This window comes from Xenopus laevis, chromosome 2L (assembly GCF_017654675.1).
Source record: "Xenopus laevis strain J_2021 chromosome 2L, Xenopus_laevis_v10.1, whole genome shotgun sequence".
Taxonomy (NCBI): domain Eukaryota; kingdom Metazoa; phylum Chordata; class Amphibia; order Anura; family Pipidae; genus Xenopus; species Xenopus laevis.
In genome coordinates, this window is record NC_054373.1 from 32264236 (window position 1) to 32283233 (window position 18998).

The 18998-nt window shown below is 43.6% G+C and overlaps 1 protein-coding gene across 1 annotated transcript; it reads right to left on the reverse strand.

The window, feature by feature from the left end:
- Positions 1–10852: 10852 nt before the first annotated feature.
- LOC121399842 (protein kinase C delta type-like) lies at positions 10853–17830 on the reverse strand. Its single transcript, XM_041581687.1, has 9 exons — positions 16991–17830; positions 16184–16290; positions 15521–15688; positions 14850–14941; positions 13939–14001; positions 12765–12903; positions 11901–12092; positions 11491–11619; positions 10853–11082 (listed from the first exon to the last, which is right to left on the reverse strand). Exons 1-9 carry the CDS (start codon positions 17745–17747, stop codon positions 10966–10968), a joined length of 1764 nt encoding a protein of 587 aa, XP_041437621.1. The 5' UTR covers positions 17748–17830; the 3' UTR covers positions 10853–10965.
- Positions 17831–18998: the final 1168 nt, after the last annotated feature.

Consider the following 18998-nt stretch of genomic DNA (forward strand, 5'->3'; position numbering starts at 1 on the left):
TCGCGGTAAACAGCTCCCCAGCCGAACAGGCTGGCATCGGTCGTCACCACTTCCCACTTGACTGGAGCCCAACTTTTTCCTGATTGTAGGTGCAAGCGGTTGGTCCACCAAGAAAGGCTGCTCCTGGTGTGAGGAGAGATGGGAATGGGTTGCTGAAGATCCTGATGATCTTTGTTCCAGCATTGTAAAAAATTGCGTTGTAGAGGACGCAGATGAAATCTTGCAAACGGAACTGCTTCGAGAGCGGATACCATGAACCCTAAGAGCTGAAGGCAATCGCCGGCCGTCACAGTGGTTTGCTGTAGAAGTTTGGTGGTATTGTTGACAAGATTGTTGATCTTGTCCTCGGGAAGCTGTACTATCTGGTGTTGGGAGTTGAATTGTAGGCCCAAAAAAATTATGCTCTGGGAAGGAAGGAGGGAGCTTTTGCGGTGATTTATTAGCCAACCGTGTTGTGACAGGGTTTGCAGAGTGATCTCTGTGTCCCTGACAGATTGCTCCTGAGTCGTAGCTTTGAGCAGGAGATCGTCCAGATATGGTAACACATGAATCCCCATTGTTCTCAAGTGAGCGATCAACGGTGCAAGCACCTTGGTAAACACTCTTGGAGCTGTACAAAGTCCGAATGGGAGAGCCACAAACTGGAAGTGTTGGTCGTTAACTGCAAAACGCAGAAAGGGTTGAGAACTGGGGTGGATGGGAACATGGAGGTACGCATCCTGGAGGTCGATCGACGTCAGGAAACAGCCGGGTTCCATGAAAGCTATGGCCGACCTGATCGACTCCATTTTGAATTTGTGGTTGTGAATGAATTGATTTAACCTCTTGAGGTTCAGTACTGGTCGGAAGGATCCCTCTTTTTTTGAAACCAGGAAGAGATTGGAATAGAATCCCTTGAATTTTTGAAGGTGTGGCACAGGGACAATAACTTGAGATTGTTGTAGGTCCAGGACGGCTTGTTGTAAGGCTTGTCGTTTGTGTGGAGGTACTACGGATGGAACAAATTTTCTTGGGGGCAATTTGGTAAAATGAATTCTGTAGCCATTCTGGATAATTTGCAGAACCCAATTGTCTAGGACGTGAGTTTCCCAGCATGACAGGAAGTTTGACAATCGACCTCCTACTTTGGATGCTGGGTCGAGGTGGGGGCAGTCAAGTAGAGGTGGGTTTAGTGGTGGTAGGCTTCCGGTGCCTACCCGGTTGTTGCCACTGCGTCTTGTTACGTCTTGCACCCTGGTCTGAGCCGGTGTTACGAAAGTTAGGCGAGCGAAAGGAACGAAAATTGCGGTTAGGAGTGGACCATGTCCGCCTAGTGGTGGATCTGTTGGGTTGATCCATGCGCCCTCTTTTTCCTGGTGGAAGGAAAGTACTCTTCCCACCGGTGACTTCCGTAATGATTTGCTTGAGGTCAGGGCCGAACAAGGACTCACCAGTATAGCACAGTTTCAATAGCTTATTCTTAGAGGCGGTATCCCCTGACCAGTGACGAAGCCAGAGAGCTCGTCTGGCCATCACCGAATTTGCGGAAGATCTTGCTGCTAGCCGAATAATTTCTAACGCAGCATCGGCTAAAAAGGAAAGGGCCGTGTTCAGTCTACTCATGTCCCCTGTTAACTCCTGGGCTGAAGTAGGAGGGTTCTGGGCAATTTCTTGTGCCCAGTGTCTAGCTGTGCGAGCAAGGCCTGCTGCCGCTGTGGCTGGTCTGAGGATTGCTGCCGACTGAGAATATGCTCGTTTGAGGGAAGACTCTAATTTTCTATCCATGGGGTCTTTAAATGCGGACTCTTCAGTTGGTAATGTAGTTTGTTTGGAGAGTCTAGAAATGGCCGAATCTACCCTAGGAGGCTTATCCCATACTTTGCGCTGTTCCTCAGGAACAGGGTAGGTGTCATAAAAACGTTTTGACAAGGTAAAACGGCGGTCAGGTTGTGACCATTCTGTATCAATAGTTTTAGTGATGGACGTAAAAATAGGAAATGCACGGGCTTTCTTTTGATGGACCCCCAGCACCTTATCTGCTTTTGAGACTGGCACAGTTTCATCTTTTATTTCTAAAGTAGCCATCATCTCTCTCAGGAGTTTCTTTGAAATATCAGGTTTAGCAAAAGTAGGCTGTTCAGTGTCTGAATCACTCTGTGAGTCTGAGCTCAACTCCCCTGATTCTGGTGCAATTGAGTCCAAACAGGACATGGCATCTATGCGGGAGGAAGGACCTGCCTCAGAATCTGAAGCATCAGGTGGTGAGTCCAGCGCCTTGGGCTTAGTGTGTTGAAAAGTGGGAGGCTGAAGAGCAGTCTTTACCCATTCTAAGAAGTCCCCTAGTTGTGGAGGAACTTGTGGTGCTGCGCTGCCTGTGGTTGGTGTATGAGGCAAAGAATTATCATTACTGTGTAATTCCAACAATGGTGAATTGCTATTTGTGAGCTGTTGAGGAGACAGGATGGGCGGCTCCATGGGGCTGCAGTCAGTACAGTATGTGGATTCTGACTTACGAAGTGTATGCTTACATTTCTTGCACTTGGCCCCTTTAACAGGCTTTTTAGCTGGTCTCTTAACAGATTTAGCAGTCTGGATATCCTCCCTGAGTTCTTTCAAAGAATCTGACCTCTCCATATTATAGAAATATGATGCCTTTACCAGACTCTGTGTGCTGTTGAAGCTGGTGGCTGCTGCTGTGACACTGCCAGATGCTGCTCCTAGCGTGCGCAGCTTAACTGTGTAGCTGGAAACACGCCAAAATAGGTAGAGGATACTGCGTGCCCTGCAGCTATGCGCTCGTGGTAAAACAAAATGGCAGCGATGACGTCATCGCGCCGCGCCATATATGGATAGGCGCATGTGCGCGACCTAGGCGCGCCAACCAAAGGCGCACTATGATCGCGTCATCAGCGAATGGCGCGCTCACCACGCCAGGGAATCCCAGAATGGCCTGGGTCGCTGTGGAGGGCGCGCCCTTAGGGAAAAAGGCACCATGCGATCTGCCAAGTGAGACATGAGCAGGGTTGATAGCCACAACTCCTACCTGCCAGGGCGCTGATTGAAGCAGCACCACTCCACTTGCTGGAAATGACAGCAAGGAGGGATAGGCAAACGAAGGAGGAGACAATCAGAGACTGTAGTCTCCTGATTTTACTTGCTGCAAACTGCCAGCAAGGATAGATAGGCATACCAGTGAGGAAATAGCCAAACAAACCCGATGGCTTGTGGCCCTCTGATTCCACTTGCTGCAATATGATAACAAGGAGGGAACAGGTATAGTGTTGATATATTGCCTGAATATATCCTTAGGATGTGTGGTCAATATTCCACTTGCTGCAATATGCCAGCAAGGAGGGAATAGACAAATGTTGGGAGACAGCACTGCATGCCTCCATCTGTAAAAGAAATAAAAATAAAAAAAGTAGTAGTGAGATTTCTATCCTTCACCTCCAAGGCAGGACAAAAGAACTGAGGAACAGAGGTGGAGCCAGCCTATATATCCTGAGGGAGGGGCCAAGAGACCAATTCTTCTGTCCTGCCTCCAGAGGTGAACCTGGACATAACCCATACGTCTGCACTGACAGGAGGGCCGACTAGAGAAATATACATCTGGTTAGTATTTAAAACCCATGACACTAATTATAAATAAGGAATGCACTGAATCCACTATTTTGGATTCGGCCACAGCCCAGATTGGTTGGGCCTGGCAGAAAGATTAGTCCGAATCCGAATCCTGCTGAAAAAGGTCGAATCCCGAACGGAATCCTGAATTCGGTGCATCCCTAATAATAACATTCTTAGAGGACAAACAGCAATTTTTGGGAACATTAGGACAAAATTGTTATATAAAAACCAGGAAAACAGTATTACTATCAAGGAAAGCACCAATTAAAATGCATTATAAATTGGTGGGACCACAACGAATTAACCCGTACCCGCAACCTGCATTCTTTCCCGCTTGGACCAGCAACCCGACCCGCAAGTACCTTATCCGCAACCCGGACCCGCTGACCATCAAGGATCAGGAAGTGCTGATGTTGTAAACCGAAAGTGACATCATTGGAAGTAGGCGTGGTCAGAAAAACCGAAGTAAAACAGTAAGGACTGTCAATGTAAACAGGAATTGACATCATCGGAAATAGATGGGAACAGAAAAAAGGAGTGAAAATCGCTAGTGAGAAGACCTGCGGGCCCCGCAGAACCGCGTCTATACCTGCACCCGGAATTTATGCTCGTAACCCGCAGGGTACTGCAGGTTTTTGCGGGTAACCGACCCACTGCAGGGCTCTAACTTGGGCACCCAGGACAAGGGTGGTGATGTAGGGGCCACACTTGTGACACTGCTGTAAATTTGTGCCCTAAGAATTTAGGGAATTCATTTACAAAGGCACATGACACAAGCAAGAAACGTTGATGTTGAAAAGGGGGTTGTGTATTTTATAAGAGCTGCTGTAGAGAGTCTCACCCTACAACACCCCACCACACAGGCACAATGTTATTAGGCAACATTTCCAACGGTTGACATATTGTTTAGGCAATTACATTCAAGGGAGAGTAAATCCCCTCACCTATAATATGTGTTTCACTATAAATCCAGTGAAATGATGGTATAACTCCTCCCCCACAATAGTAATGTAACTAAGAGCAGGACAAAATATTAGATACTACATGATCATATAAACGTTAACTTCCCCTTTAAATTCTCCCCCTCTGTATGTTGTTCGTAGTAATATCTCTCTGCACTGCCCGGGGAGAAACGTTTCGTAATAAAGAGAGAGGCGGGAGCTATTAGAGGAGCTGCGGAGCCTCTCACCCGGCCATTATCTCGCAGCGATCACTGAGTTCAGAAGCAGCAGCACCACAGAGCTCAGCAGCCCCATCCCGTAGTCTGACTGGGGGCGGGGTTAGGGGGGGACTGACCAAGAGACACGTCATAACAGTGCGCAGTTGTTTTCATTATACACGCAGGCCGAATAGGCGCGGCACGATCTATCCAATCAGAGGGCCACTGATGTGATAGCCTAATCTGATTGGGAGTTGGTAACGTTTAGTTTGTTGCTGGCGTGGGGAGGAGACGTGTGGGTTAGATGTGATGTGACAGGGACTGGAGATGTTGTACATCCTGGTTCTGAGGGCGCTTGGAACAAATAATGGGCAGTAGTTGAAGTCAACCTCTCCTTCCCCTGTTTATATTTACACAGCCAGTGGAGATGAATAAATGTATGAAGTGAAATGGCGCAGAGGCTGTTTATTAATAGTTTAAATGGAAATATGTATTTCTTATAAGCCTCTGGTTCCCTAATAGGGTTGCTAACTGTTATCTTGTTGGTTCTTTTTACCAGACATTCTGGTAACCCCATCCCTTACTCCAAAGTATAAACAGCTGCCACTCACAAATCCCACACACGGGCACATGCACAAAAGAATCTTTTATTCCAAAAACATGTCAGATGCAATTTTATGGCTGTAGGCTGTTCTGACTGGTTAAATAGTGTTTATTTACGTTATTATATGACTGAACATGACTATAATTGCTATTCCATCTCTGTAACCTCAGAGCAAGCCTATGACTCTGTACTATAACATATAATATTGTCACATATTGAGCCCTATATGATTTGTATAATAAAGGATGCTGTTTGTGGGATATGTAAGTGTCTGCTATATATTATATGGAGTATGGATTAACTCTGCTGTCAAACACTGCTAATATAATAAATGTGTCTCACAAGCGACTCCCACCTCCAGTCTCAAGGTAACACAACAGTTTATCTAAATTCTGCAGAATTGTGGGGGTCAGAGTGATCAGACATGTGTATGAGGCAGTTGGCCAGTGATCTCTTTGCTTTCTCCCACCATTTCTTATTGACTGTTATACATACCCCCCAACTGTCCCGTTTTCTGTGGGACAGTCCCGCCTTCATCTGCCTGTCCCGCTGTCCCAGGTTGTGGGCTCAATATCCCGCTTCCCAGTGGCTCATGAGCTCTTCCTGTTTGTGCTTAGTGAAGTCTCGCAAGAAGAGACCACGCCTCCCTGACGCGCTACGTTGCCTCCTTTAGGCGTCAGGGGCCCCGGCAGAAGTGGGGGTGGAAGGAGCAGGAGACAGAGAGGCCGCAGTCAGACAGGAGCAAGGAGTAGAGTTATGGCTCGGCGGGCGCTGTTGGTGCTGGAGCTGTACAGCGGGGTCGGAGTAATGCACTGCGGCCTGGGAGGTAAGGGGGATTGGGTGGAACGCAGAGTGGCGCGGCAAGTAATTGGGGATTGGGTGGAGCGCACAGGGGTGCGGAAGCTGAGGTGACAGGGAAATAATACAGTGAGGCCTTCCATGGAAGAGGGGCTGGGCCTGAGCCTGCACTTGTTAGTGTTTCTTTCCCAACACAGGCCGGACTTCGGGCCGAACCACTACTTTACATTCTTCCCACTAATCTCCACCCAAACCGCACTCCCTTATACTCTCTCCCTTCAGTACTTCAATCAGATCTTCAGCCTGCTGCAGCTTCTTGAGAGATCAGGAAACGCAAACTATAACTCCCAGCATTCCTCGCTGACTCCTACAAGGGGTTTAGCAGACACAGACAAGAATGTTACTGGCCGCACTCCTGCCTGGATATGCCACTTCTTTATGTTACTACAGTGAAAGTTCTGGAGATCTAGCAGCATCTCTGTCATGTCACTAGTTGCATCCCCAGTCCCTTAGCTTTGTTAGTTATTATCCTATTGGTTATACAGCACTATTTGCTTTTGGCAGAAAGTAAAATCCCTTAAAAAACCCTCCATATCTACCACCTGTCCCTTTTTTAGAGGGACAGTCCCTCTTGACAGTCGTATATTTTGTGATTGTTCTTGGCTATATGCAGATCTAACCCTCCTGTGTTGTACACAGTCTTTTGTGAAGGCTGGGGTCTGAGAAAACGTAGCTAATATCAGGGCTCCAGATAAAGACTTAGGAGACACATATAAAAAGTACACGCTCCCAAATAAGTGCTGCACATGGTGCTACTATAAAGCTAAAAGGTTCCCTCAAATGTGTGATTAATATGTGACTTTTACAATGAGTAATTAATTTAAATTAATAGGTTTTGTGGCTAATTGGGCTACTTTTGCACAAGCACAACCTTTAGCAGGTCACTACTGGGCTGTATACCTCCCAACTGTCCCGTTTTGAGTGGGACAGTCCCGCTATTAACAGCTCAACCCGCTGTCATGAATTTGTACTGGTAAGTCCCGGGTTTCTCTTTGATCTGCTGCACTGAATAGCCAGAAACAGATACAAGGTTTCTAACTTAATTGTGTCTTGACAGACAGCCCAGAATACATACTTGACATAATTTTGTGACAGTTTGATAAGATAAGAACTTACTTACAGCTTAAAGGGCAATACACCTTCATTTGCAAAACTGTAATAACATAAAAACCACAGAAATGTGTTCAAACTTTCATAACCTGCCAAATTATGTAAAATGAGCATACTAATTAGGGGGCGTGGCCACAAAAATGGGCGTGGCACAACTTTTTGTCCCTCTTTTGATTTCCAAAATGTTGGGAGGTATGTGTTATACCTCTGAGCCACCGTATTTCTGTCTTGTGCTCTTAGCCTCCCTGTTGCTAAACTGAATAATCTTCGTTTCCATCAAAGTTTTGACATCTTAAATGACATTTAGTATAGGGATGCACGGAATCCATTATTTTAGGTTTCAGCCGAATCCCAAATCCTCTGTGAAATGTTTGTCTGAATACCAAACCAAATCCGAACCCTAATTATCTTATGTAAATTAGGGAAACGAGGGGGAAAGAGAACCGCACCTGGTAAAACATTTTTTTACTTCCTTGTTTGTGTGATTAAAAAGGCAAGTTATTTTTCACATTCGGTTGGCCAGGCTCATGGATTTAACCAAATGAAAAAGGGCAAATCTTCACCGACTCCTGGATTCGCTGCATCCCTAATTACGTAGTTGGTTCATCCCATTTTATTTGTATGTATATCAACATCATTAAACAAACAAACATAAAAATTATGTCAAGGCAGTGGCGTAACTGTAAACTCCGCAGCCACAAGGGGGCACATAATGAGGGGTCTGCTTCTTCTATAGTTCTAAAGAATTCCACTTTCCCCAGCCATTCTCTCACTGGTGTGTGGGGGAGTCAAGCAGAAATTTCATATTTGGAAGACTGAAGCTACACGGGTTATATCACCAGCAATTCACATTATTGCCTATGGGAAAGCTTTTACTGGAGATTAGTCGCCCACAGTAGAAGAGATTTATCACTGGCAATTCATCTCCTGGTGTGCCATTGCACTAAAATGACTGGCAGTTAATGCTACCTGCTGATTGGTTGCTATGGGTTACTGCAAATGGGCAAACTTAGTGTTTTTATTTACTAAAGGGCGAAGTGACCAACGTTAGCGAAAACTCACCAGTGTGACGCAGTGGGCCAGCCCAGATCCACTTCTAAGTGGCGCAACCCCTCTTTGTCGGGGGTCGCGGTGAATTAAAAATTTTGCGCGTGCGCACTGATGTCACGCTGCGCGCATACTTAGAAACCCGGCACCATGTGCTCCCATGGACAGATGCGACGCGGCACTCCGAAAGGCGAAGGGGGCCCTGCGGCTGTAGCCCCGGTGGGCCCCAAGCCCCCCAGTCCGACCCTGTTGTGACATAATTTCGTGACTTCAAATGGGTGCAGACGTAACTTTGCTAGAGAAGGAGATAGACTGCCTTACACCTGGTAATTTGCTCCCTTACACCTGGCGAAGGTACGTAACTACGAAAATTCACTAAGATCTGTATTTTACTGAACGTTACCTCTTGCGCCAGACTTGCCTTCGCCACCTCAGACCAGGCGAAGTGCAATAGAGTAGATAGGACTTCCACAAAAAATTGTTTGTTTCGCTTGCCGCAGTAACGCTAATGCTACTTCACAAGCGTTCGGTGCCCTGGACGCAACTTTGGATTTTAGTGAATTAGCATTGTCCTGGCGAATCTAAACCTGATGAAGTGTTGCAATGTGTTACTCATATATATATATTCCACCACTTCCACCATGAAAACTGAAAAGAATAGATCAGAATGACTCATGAACACTGCACAAAGCTGGAATATATTAAGTAGTAGGAGGTGAAGGCACTTTGTATACTATAAATAATAACATGTTAGAATCAAGTCTCACAAGTGGTTGAATTAGCACATGGTTACCCATGTGAGCAGTAACGCCACGTCAAGGCTTCAACTCTTGTTACTGTCCATTCACACATCTATTGCAGCAAATGGCTCACCCTATCACTTGCTGCAATAGTTTCCTCTCTGGTCCTGCATGGAGTGACATAAACTGTCATGGGACCTTTCCTCTTCAGCAAATACTGAGAGGTATCTGACTAGTCACACACACACATCATTGGCTTTTACATATTTACATTTACTTTTACTCAAACATATTTAGATTTAGTTTAAAATTTTGATTTTTAGGTTTAGATGATATATACACAGTACTGATACAGGAATCATGATGGACCTATTTAGCTGACGTTTGTTCCTAGTTGGCATTTTGGGTCATACACCTCTGCCCAGTCTGTTTATGAACCTTTCCCCCCATCCTTGAGCTGACCTGCAATTTATTCTAAATATGGACCTGGGTTTTTTGGACTAGTTGTTACAACAGAGCCAATATTCACATTCACACACACATATCTCACACAACCATACAACATTCCTACACATTCCAGAATATCACACATGCTATAATTATTAAGTTCTTCTTTTAGTAGCCTCTTCAAGAACCCTGCTCCCCTCTAACTAATGGTTTATAAGAGTCAACCTGGGACATCCCTATTTAATTTAGTTTTTGACATGCCTTTTTCATTTTCGTGGGGTTGTATTAAGGTTATATTTATATTTTAATGGGCAATTATTTGCAATTAAATAAATTTAGATGATCCAGAGGAAGGCAAAAAACCCCCTTCTGAGGCGGTCTCCAATCTGCCTCAGAAGGGGAAAAAAATTCCTTCCTGACTCCAAAATGGCAATCGGACATGTCCCTGGATCGACAGTAGCCTTGTAAAGGAAATACAATGCCACATAGGGAGTGTACGGGTCCAATTCTATTGCTCCCGTATTGGCATGCCATTAATGAAGCACCAGGTTATAAAAATAACCTGATACTAGTGACTGATTCCTTGAAAGGGAGAACAGGTCATTTCCAATACAGAAATGCCTGCGGATTCCAAAAGGGAATTCAACTCAGTGTTCTCCTGTTCAAGGAATGGGTGAGCATTGCAAATAGCTAATTCAACTGATGCGCACACACACTCTCACACACACACACACTCTGTCTCTCTCTCACACACAGACACACACACACTCTAACACATACACATGCACACTCACTCACACACACTCACTCTAATACATACACACACTCACTCTAACACATACACACACACACACATATATATATACAATGGTAATAACAAGAAACCCCTATATAATCAGGTCTCCAGGGGGTATACTTACCACTACTTACCATTAGGGAGCTCAGCAGCTGCTGAGTGATAACAACCCGCCCTTCCTTCCCTAAAAGAAAATGATTTTAGATGTATTTTAAGAGAAGTTTCTATAGAGCATATGTTTTCTTTTCTACCTTATTCTAGATGCTTGCCTGTCAATAGTTATATAATATCTATTATCCTGTCAATAAACTATTGTATAACATTTTATCTAAAGACCTAAAACCAGCCTAATCTTTTACATTACTCTACACTGTCTCATTTCATATAACATTTATACTCACGATGGTTAACTCTTCCGTTCTTTCTTTTTCTCTTCTCCAAGTCAAAGCCAGGGATCCCGTGTGGTGGCGACATTGATGGCAGACGCAGGTGGATGAGTTGTTGAGAGGTGCAGCTTGCCATAGAGGGTATGATGTCAATTGGCCCAGGTTGTTGCTATGTCCAGGCAGTATTGATGTTTTCCCATATTAGAACCAATGCCTTACTCCTGCCAACTCCAGCTGGGATCCACGTGGGAGAAATCTGCCAAGTTGGTTTCCTCGTTCCGAATTTGAGAGGAGAATGACAGCGGGATTTCAGTGAAGTCATCTGCTGATGGCTATATGAAAGGAAACAAGGTGCTTCTTACATACTTCATTTCACTCAAGATAAGTCGTAACTTAATATGTGGCTTTAATTATCTGTAAAAAGTGATTACTGGATTCAGATATTAATGCCCAGAAAAATGAGAAGCAGGGGAAAGTTAAAATCAGACTAAATGAATAATGGACCCATTAACCTCACTATGGACACGTGATTATCTGTCCTTGTTACAGTGATTACCACAGTGCAGACCAAGCTGAAGTCCAGTTTGGGTGAAGTCTGAAGGTGAATTGTGTTTTTTCAGTCTTGGATACTACTAGTACTTTGGGAAAGTTACTGTTAGCAATATGTTTTATTATCTAAGTGAAGCCCAACCCAATGTGTGAGAGTGGGTGGATGTATCATATATAGCACATGTATTTACCATTCCTGGCTGGAAAGGGGTCTTCACTCTCCGGTTCTCCAGCTCTTCCCACTTCACTGTGCTGTAGAAAGCGTGCTCCCTGATGTTTCCGTTGACACCGATCCGCTGATTCTCATCCATCTCCAAAAGCTAAAAAGAAACATGAACATGAATTCTAATATTGCAGGTGCTATGTCATGTACCTCCTAGCACTAGGGCCCGGGCCTAGGGTGGCAGGATTTTAGGGGGCGGCATGCTGCCCAACCACACCCACAATGATTCAGAAACACTGGGGATGCGCATGAGATACAATAGTTTTTTTTAAATTTCCTGTGCGCCAATCCCCATTGCTCTGGTGAAAAAGATGAATGATGATGAAGGATGAAAATCTGAGGGGCGTCTGCTATGTAAATCTGGCTCTGGATATTTACCTTTGGCAGGAGGTCCAGCATTTCCTTGCTCATATAATATGGGTAATACGGCGTATTCTTCTTTATTGCAAAGAATTGCCTTAAAATACTGCCTGATGGTGAAAATGGCAAGCTGCCCGTGGCCATTTGGTACATGGTAATCCCAAAAGACCACCAATCCACGCCTGCGTTATACTCTGCCTTTGATAGAACCTATGAAACAAAATGATTACAGAGAAAACATGAGTCATGAACTTGATAGGCTACTTGCAGAACACAAAATAACATGATATTTCCATATTAAATTGCAGATGGATTACATTTAACTTCTGTATTACTATTAATATATTAATAATATTAATTAATATTAAATTAGCACAGATCAAATACGTGTGGTATTATCAGAGATGCTGTTTCATTTAAATGGGTTGTTTTTCCCCTTCAGGTCAACTCTTAGTATGTTATAAAACATTACATTCTTAGCAACCTTTGCCTTGGTCTTAGTTTTTTATTTTTTATAATTTTTCAATTATTTGCCTTTCTCTCCAGCATTCAGATGGGGGTTAATGACCCCCTTCAGCCAAAATCATATTGCAGTGTAAGGCTACAGTTTTGTTGTTACTGAAACTTTTATTATTTATCTTTATAGTCAGGCCCATTCATTTTCATTTCCCAGGCTCTCATTCAATTCAGCACCTGGTAGCTAAGTTAAATTGAGCCCTAGCAACCAGATAGCTGCTGGAACTCCAAAATAGAGAGCAGCTGAACAAAAAGCTAAATCATTCAAAATGAAGACCAATTGCAAATTGTCTCCGAATATTTCTGCATGAGACTAAAGGTTAAATTAAAGGTGAATATGTTTGTATTTTAAATGTTTGTTGTCACCTCTGGTGCGCGGTATCCAGGGGTTCCTATTACTCCGTTGGTTCTTGTCTGGTCGAAGATGTTCTCTGCGGCGAGGCCAAAGTCGCAGATCTTGATATGGCCGTATCTGTCCACCAACACGTTGTCAGGTTTCAGGTCACTGTAGGATAAGAATTAGGAGCAATTTAAATAGGTAACAGTTCTCGGGACCAACATTGCCCTCCACTGCCCCTATAAGTAGGCTGCCATCAGAGTGGGGATCCTGCAGGGGGCCCATAGTAACAGAGAACCCAAGGAAATGTGAAGGTACAATTCATAGAATAAAAAAGATATTGGACCTGCAGAGGGAATTAGTAGCATTTGGGTGGGGACAGGGCAGCCATCAGGGGGGGACAGGGGGGAGAGTTGTATGGGGCCCCGAGGGTAAGGGGGGCCCGGCCACGCCACACTTACTTGATTAGCCGGGCCCCCCTGCTTTTTGAGACCTGTTGACTTCGGGAAGGCATGGACGTTTAAGGGGCCCTGACCACCAATTTTCTTATAATGTGGGGGGGGGCCTGGCCACCAATTTTTTTTTCTCATGTTGGGTCCTAGCCACCAATATATTTTTATGGGGGGCCCTGACCACCAATATCTTTTTATTTTTTATTAACATGTGGGAACCCTAGCCACCAATATTTTTCTTGTTTTTTTTACTGTGTGGTGGGGAGGGCGGACCTTTAGGTGGGGCTTGCGGTGGGCGCAGCCCAGGGGGCCCAGGAAATGTTGTCATATGGGGCCCTGTGATTTCTCATGGTGGTCCTGGGTGGGGATGTTGACATGTTTGAGCAGAACGGAGTGAGTGTTCTGTAAAATATTCTACATTCTTTTAATTGGGGCCATGTTCTACTTTGTTGGATTTGCCCACCTCCCACAGGGGTGAGGGGCCAACCTGGCAGTGGGATAAAAACCTGGACTTGTATGGGGGAGTTCTATGTAGTATGGGGGTCTCATGACTTCTAACAGCACCCTGCAGTCTGACTGTGTAAGTGCTTTCTTGTATTGACTAATTTAAAAAGGAGTTGGGAGAGATGAGTAGCTACTATGGGAAATGCTTGCCTACAGCACATGTAGTGGTGACAGTCCATCATCACTCAGTGAATCTATGTGTCAGAAAGCACATAGAGACATCACAATATACTGAGAATTTACTCACCGATGAATGATGCCCTTAGAGTGCAGGAACTGGAGGGCAACCACCATCTCCGCTGTGTAGAACCTTTTACAAAAAGAAAATCATCATCGTTCCTATATCACATTCATTACATAGGATTTGTTACAGTTAACTATAGAGTTGCCTCGCAGTGTTCTCTGTGCTTGCATCTGATGCAAATATCTAAGTGTAACATACAAAAGGGTGCAGAACACATCTTACTGACAGCACAGGCAAACATGCTACATATGTAACTTGTTATGGGAACAAATTCAGCCCATTCAAGTGCCCAGCTCTAGTAACACTGTCCCAGAGAAAATCCATTAAAGTGATCCAAGTAAAATTCCTTAAAAACTTTTCATGTTCTTATTAATAAGGTTAAACCAAAGAAATGAAAAATGGGCCATTGGTTGGGGCGCTGGGAGGGGTGATATTGTAAGTCTATGGCATCTTTTAGCAACTCGTTTCGCATTGGCCAGAATCTCAAGATTGCCAGTCTGGGCCTGACAATATGCAGCAGAACACAATTCATTAAGTGGGCAGCTTATACAGACAAATAAGTACTACATGGACCTTTGGAATATGTACCCCAATTTCTCTGTAATAACAATTAATATAATTCAGGTACAAAGCAGCCCTGTACTTATCTATGGCAAGGGTACAGGGCCAGGCCGCATCTTGCACCCACTTAACTAGAGCACCTGAATGAAACACAAGTTAGGGTGCAGGAAAGGGGACACTGCTACTCAAGCTTGTCCCTCAGTAATACACTGCTGCCATTGTGGAGAACAAAGACCTATTAAGGACTAAGAGGTAGGCAGTGAGCAAAGTATGAAAAACATGGTGGGCTGCACCTATTCTTTCCAGTTTGCTCCTTATCCCATGTAATGTAAATGGGTTCTAATGTCACTTACATGATTCTTGCCATTGGCAGATTTCCTTTGCGAAGAATCATTTGCATTAAAGATTTCCCGCTGGCATACTCCAGGACGAAGAAGGATTCCAGCTGTTAAAGAGAGAATAGAAGAAGGTGAGACCTAGAACAGGGATCCCCAACCTTTTGAACCCGTGAGCAACATTCAGAAGTAAAAGGTGTTGGGGAGCAACACAAGCATGAAGACTGTTCCTGGGGTGCCAAATATGTGCTGTGATTGGCCATTTGGTAGCCCCTATGTGGATTGTCAACCTACATTGATGATCTGTTTGGCAGTGCATCTGGTTTTTATACAACCAAAACTTGCCTCCAAGGCTGGAATTCAAAAATAAGCTCCTGCTTTGAGGCCACTGGGAGCAACATCCAAGGGGTTGGAGAGCAACATGTTGCTCATGAGCTACTGGTTGGGGATCACTGACCTAGAACATCCAGCCTCCCATCCAAAAACTTTAAAACTGTCTGAATAGAAGTGGTAATGTGAATAAGTGGAAAGCAACATCTTGGCGCTCCATGGAGATATAGAAACGTGTATGAGGAGCAAATGAGACCCCACCGCATAGTTTGTCTAACACTGGTCTAATCATGCTAAAAGTTCATATAAATGCTAGATTCCCTTTAAAGAGATGATATGCAATTAATAGCAGTATTTACCTCTGATTGAAAAGCTGCGTAGGAATGGCATAAAAATGTGCTTCCTCTAGCGACCGACAGCACTCGGGCCTCCTTCATCATGATGTTGAAGTTGTTCTTGTCTGGACTTTTCTGCATGATCTTTACTGCTACCAGTTGCTTCTTCGGTGTAAACGAAGCCAACATCACCTAATAACGAAGGGCAAATATTAGATATGACATGGTGTATGTAAAGGTAAACGCTAAACACTGAGAGGCTAAAATGAAAAAGTTATCTGTTTTCACTTTACACCATAGGTGGAGAATAATGAAGATTTCGGGAGGTTTAGTCTCCCCAATTAATTAGAAATAGTATTTTCCAGTGATTCCTTCCCCAACATAAATGTCCCATTCTATATCACCACTTTATAATGATCTTCTCAGAACTGTATTTACAAAACAGTGAGTAATAATACTAAACTACTTTATTCTCGCCTATGTTTTCTGCTTCCCTATGATTCATACCAAGAGAAATCATTCCTGGGAAGCCTTTCACTTCATCATCATTTATTTATTTAGCGCTGTCAAGATACGCAGTGCTTTACTGTAGTTATAGCAAACAGGGAATAAATGGTGGATAACAGACAAGGATTACAGAGTACAATAGGGTTTACAAACTAAAAGGTTAGGGTACAATTCACTTACCCGGCCAAAGCCTCCTTTTCCCAGCTCTGAATAAAACCTGTAGTTCTTAATATCCAGGGGGACAGGTCTGCTGATATCCACACAGAGTTTCTTCGCTGCGCTTCCACCTAGGAAAAAAACTCCATTAGTACCTTGTATTACAAATAACCTGTACATAGCATATATTAATAAACCCATCAGCAAGCACAAGGCAGGGCTCCTTAATATGAGGCAGCACAAGGGGACTGGAGAGGGGACACCTACACCTATGTGCCTCCCCCAGATGCCCCCATGAATACATCTCCCAGAAAACTTAAACCCTTGATTATATATTGAGAAATGCTGGAAGCCTGGGTTTCTGACATATTGACACGGCAGACCATTAGTGATAGTGATGTTCATCAGAATCAATCAGTAATTAGATTTGAACAGTTACATCCAAGGTAGAAGATGAAAGCAGTTCTGATTGGTTGACATTGGCATCATCACTGATATTACTAATTTCCTATACAATAGAAAACCAGCCCTGATTGGTTGATACTGGCAATATCACTGGTGATTTTTATTTTCCCTTATAGTAAACCAGCCCTAGTTTCATACCAAGATTAAAAAAAGAAGAAAGAATGAATAAATAGATGGGTAATTTTTAATCAGAACAAGACCTTGGGTAAATCAGCAAGCTATAAACATCAGGCAAACAAATTAATTGCAGAAATCCTGATAAAAAGACATCCCAGCAAGTTAGGGCAGATAGATCCTATGGGGCTACTTCTTATTAGAAAGTTAGGGGAGAGATTAAGCATAAAAGCTGCAACTGTGTTTTCTTACCTTCTAAGGGATCCTCTGGACTTCTTGATTTTTGATCCTTATTCACTCCTTCACTGGTCTTTTCCAACTGACTTTTCTTTTCTTCTAACTGTAACTTTTGACTCTTCTCTATGGGGCTTTTCTCCTTGTCTTTTAATTCACTCCTCCTGCTTTTATTGCTCCCATCTTGACGGGTCTTCTTTTCCATGGGGTGTTTCTTCTGCTCTTCTAACTCATCTCCACTCCTTCTCCTTTTATTTCTCCCATCTTCACTGGTCTTCCTTTCCATGGGGCTTTTCTCCTTTTCTTTTACCTGTCCTTCACTCCTTCTCCTTTTACTGCCCCCATCTACACTGATCTTTTTCATTTGACTTTTCTTCTGATCTTCTAACTCACCTTCACTCCTTCTATTATTGCTCCAATCTCCAGAGTTCTTCCTTTGTATGGGGCTTTTCCTCTCTTCTATCTGTCCTTCACTGCTTCTCCTGCCCCCATCTTCACTGGTCTTCCTTTTCACCAGGCTTTTCTTCTTGTCTTCTAAATCACCATCACCCCTTCTGCTATTGCTCCTATCTCCACTGGTCTTCCTTTCTTTGGGGCTTTTCTTCTTCTCTTCCAGCTCTCTTTCTCTCCTTCTCCTTTTACTGCCCCCATCTTCACTGGTTTTCTTTTTCACCAGGCTTTTCTTCTTCTCTTCTAAATCTCCATCACTCCATCTCCTTTTCTCACCTTGTCCTTCCTCCTCCGAATTCCGACTCCTCTTCTTTCTCACCTCCATGTTAATCTCTCCTCCTATACTGTTTTTTTAAATTTTATTTAAGCTCTATCTCAATTTATCCACTTTTATCGATCGCCACTCTCACTCCATGTCTCTTCTCCTCACTGTCCAAAAGGCAGTTGGCCTGAACCAACTGAACAGGTAACTGAACTAGGTGAGTCATGTGACCACCAGCAGTATCATGAGCAGGCAACATGGAGTGACATGCAAGCACTAGAGAGCCATTGGCACTACAGAGGACATTGCTATGGCACTACAGAGAAGGAAAACTTCTCTAAGAGCAAATGTTTTAAGTTGATTGGGAGTTATCAAGTTGAGAATATGATTTATTAGTAAAACATTAAGGGGCAGAGCTGAAATCCCTGCAGTCCACAAGGGTTATCAAATGGAACTGCTAACAGAGTTGTATTACATCTACACTGATTGATTCTAATTGTATCAAGAGTTCCAGAACTGTGCTGAGATTCTGTATTCACTTCAGCTCCTTCAGAGGAAATTGGAAGTTGCTGATTACCTCAACAGTTCCCACATATTAGTAGGCTGGTGGCCATTATCTGGACAAACACCAAGTTGTTGCTTAGAGGAACTTCTATTTTAAATGGCACCTATCTATGCTGCCAGAATTCCAAACCTTTTTGGAGGTTTAGTGGGACGTATGTCTTTATTGAAGCATGATATGCTGACAATTATCTACATTCTTTATCTATAGACCCTTCTTCACCATTTCCATATTTCACTGCACTGCATTGTAAACTCCTAAATAGAAAGATTTATAGACACTGATAAATGTAACAGCTCTATATATTTTTGCACTGATGTAAAAAATAAAGCGCTAAACAGAAGCAACTTATTGTGAGTGCCATGTATAGGTGGCTCTGCTTTGTATTGCTTCTTCTTTTTCCCAGTTAATGTTAATGTGTAATGTGGAAAACTGTATAGGGCAAATGCTATATAAATACAGCACCTCTTAGCAGCTAATATTATATATTATCCATCTGAAATGTGTGACCATTACTTTTTAACTGCATCAGGAAATTCCATGCATTCAATTCTCACATAGTAACATAGTAGATGAGGTTGAAAAGAAAAAAATGTGTCCATCAAGTGCAACATGCACAACTGCTATTGAATCCAGAGAAGGCAAAAAAAACAACCAATCTGAAGCCTCACCAATTTGCCCTGGGGGTGGGGGGATTCCTTCCTGACTCCCAGATGTCAGTTGGACCAGTCCCTGAATTAAGTTTGGATTAA

What these genes read in the sequence shown, in the direction of transcription:
- LOC121399842 (XM_041581687.1), bottom strand. Translation starts at nt 17,747, where the DNA reads ATGGAGGTGAGAAAGAAGAGGAGTCGGAATTCGGAGGAGGAAGGACAA. An exon ending in GAAAAGGAGGCTTTGGCCGG is followed by an intron (nt 15,689 to 16,183) that starts GTAAGTGAATTG and finishes CTTCGTTATTAG; the next exon opens with GTGATGTTGGCTTCGTTTAC. An exon ending in TCTAAGGGCATCATTCATCG is followed by an intron (nt 12,904 to 13,938) that starts GTGAGTAAATTC and finishes CTTATCCTACAG; the next exon opens with TGACCTGAAACCTGACAACG.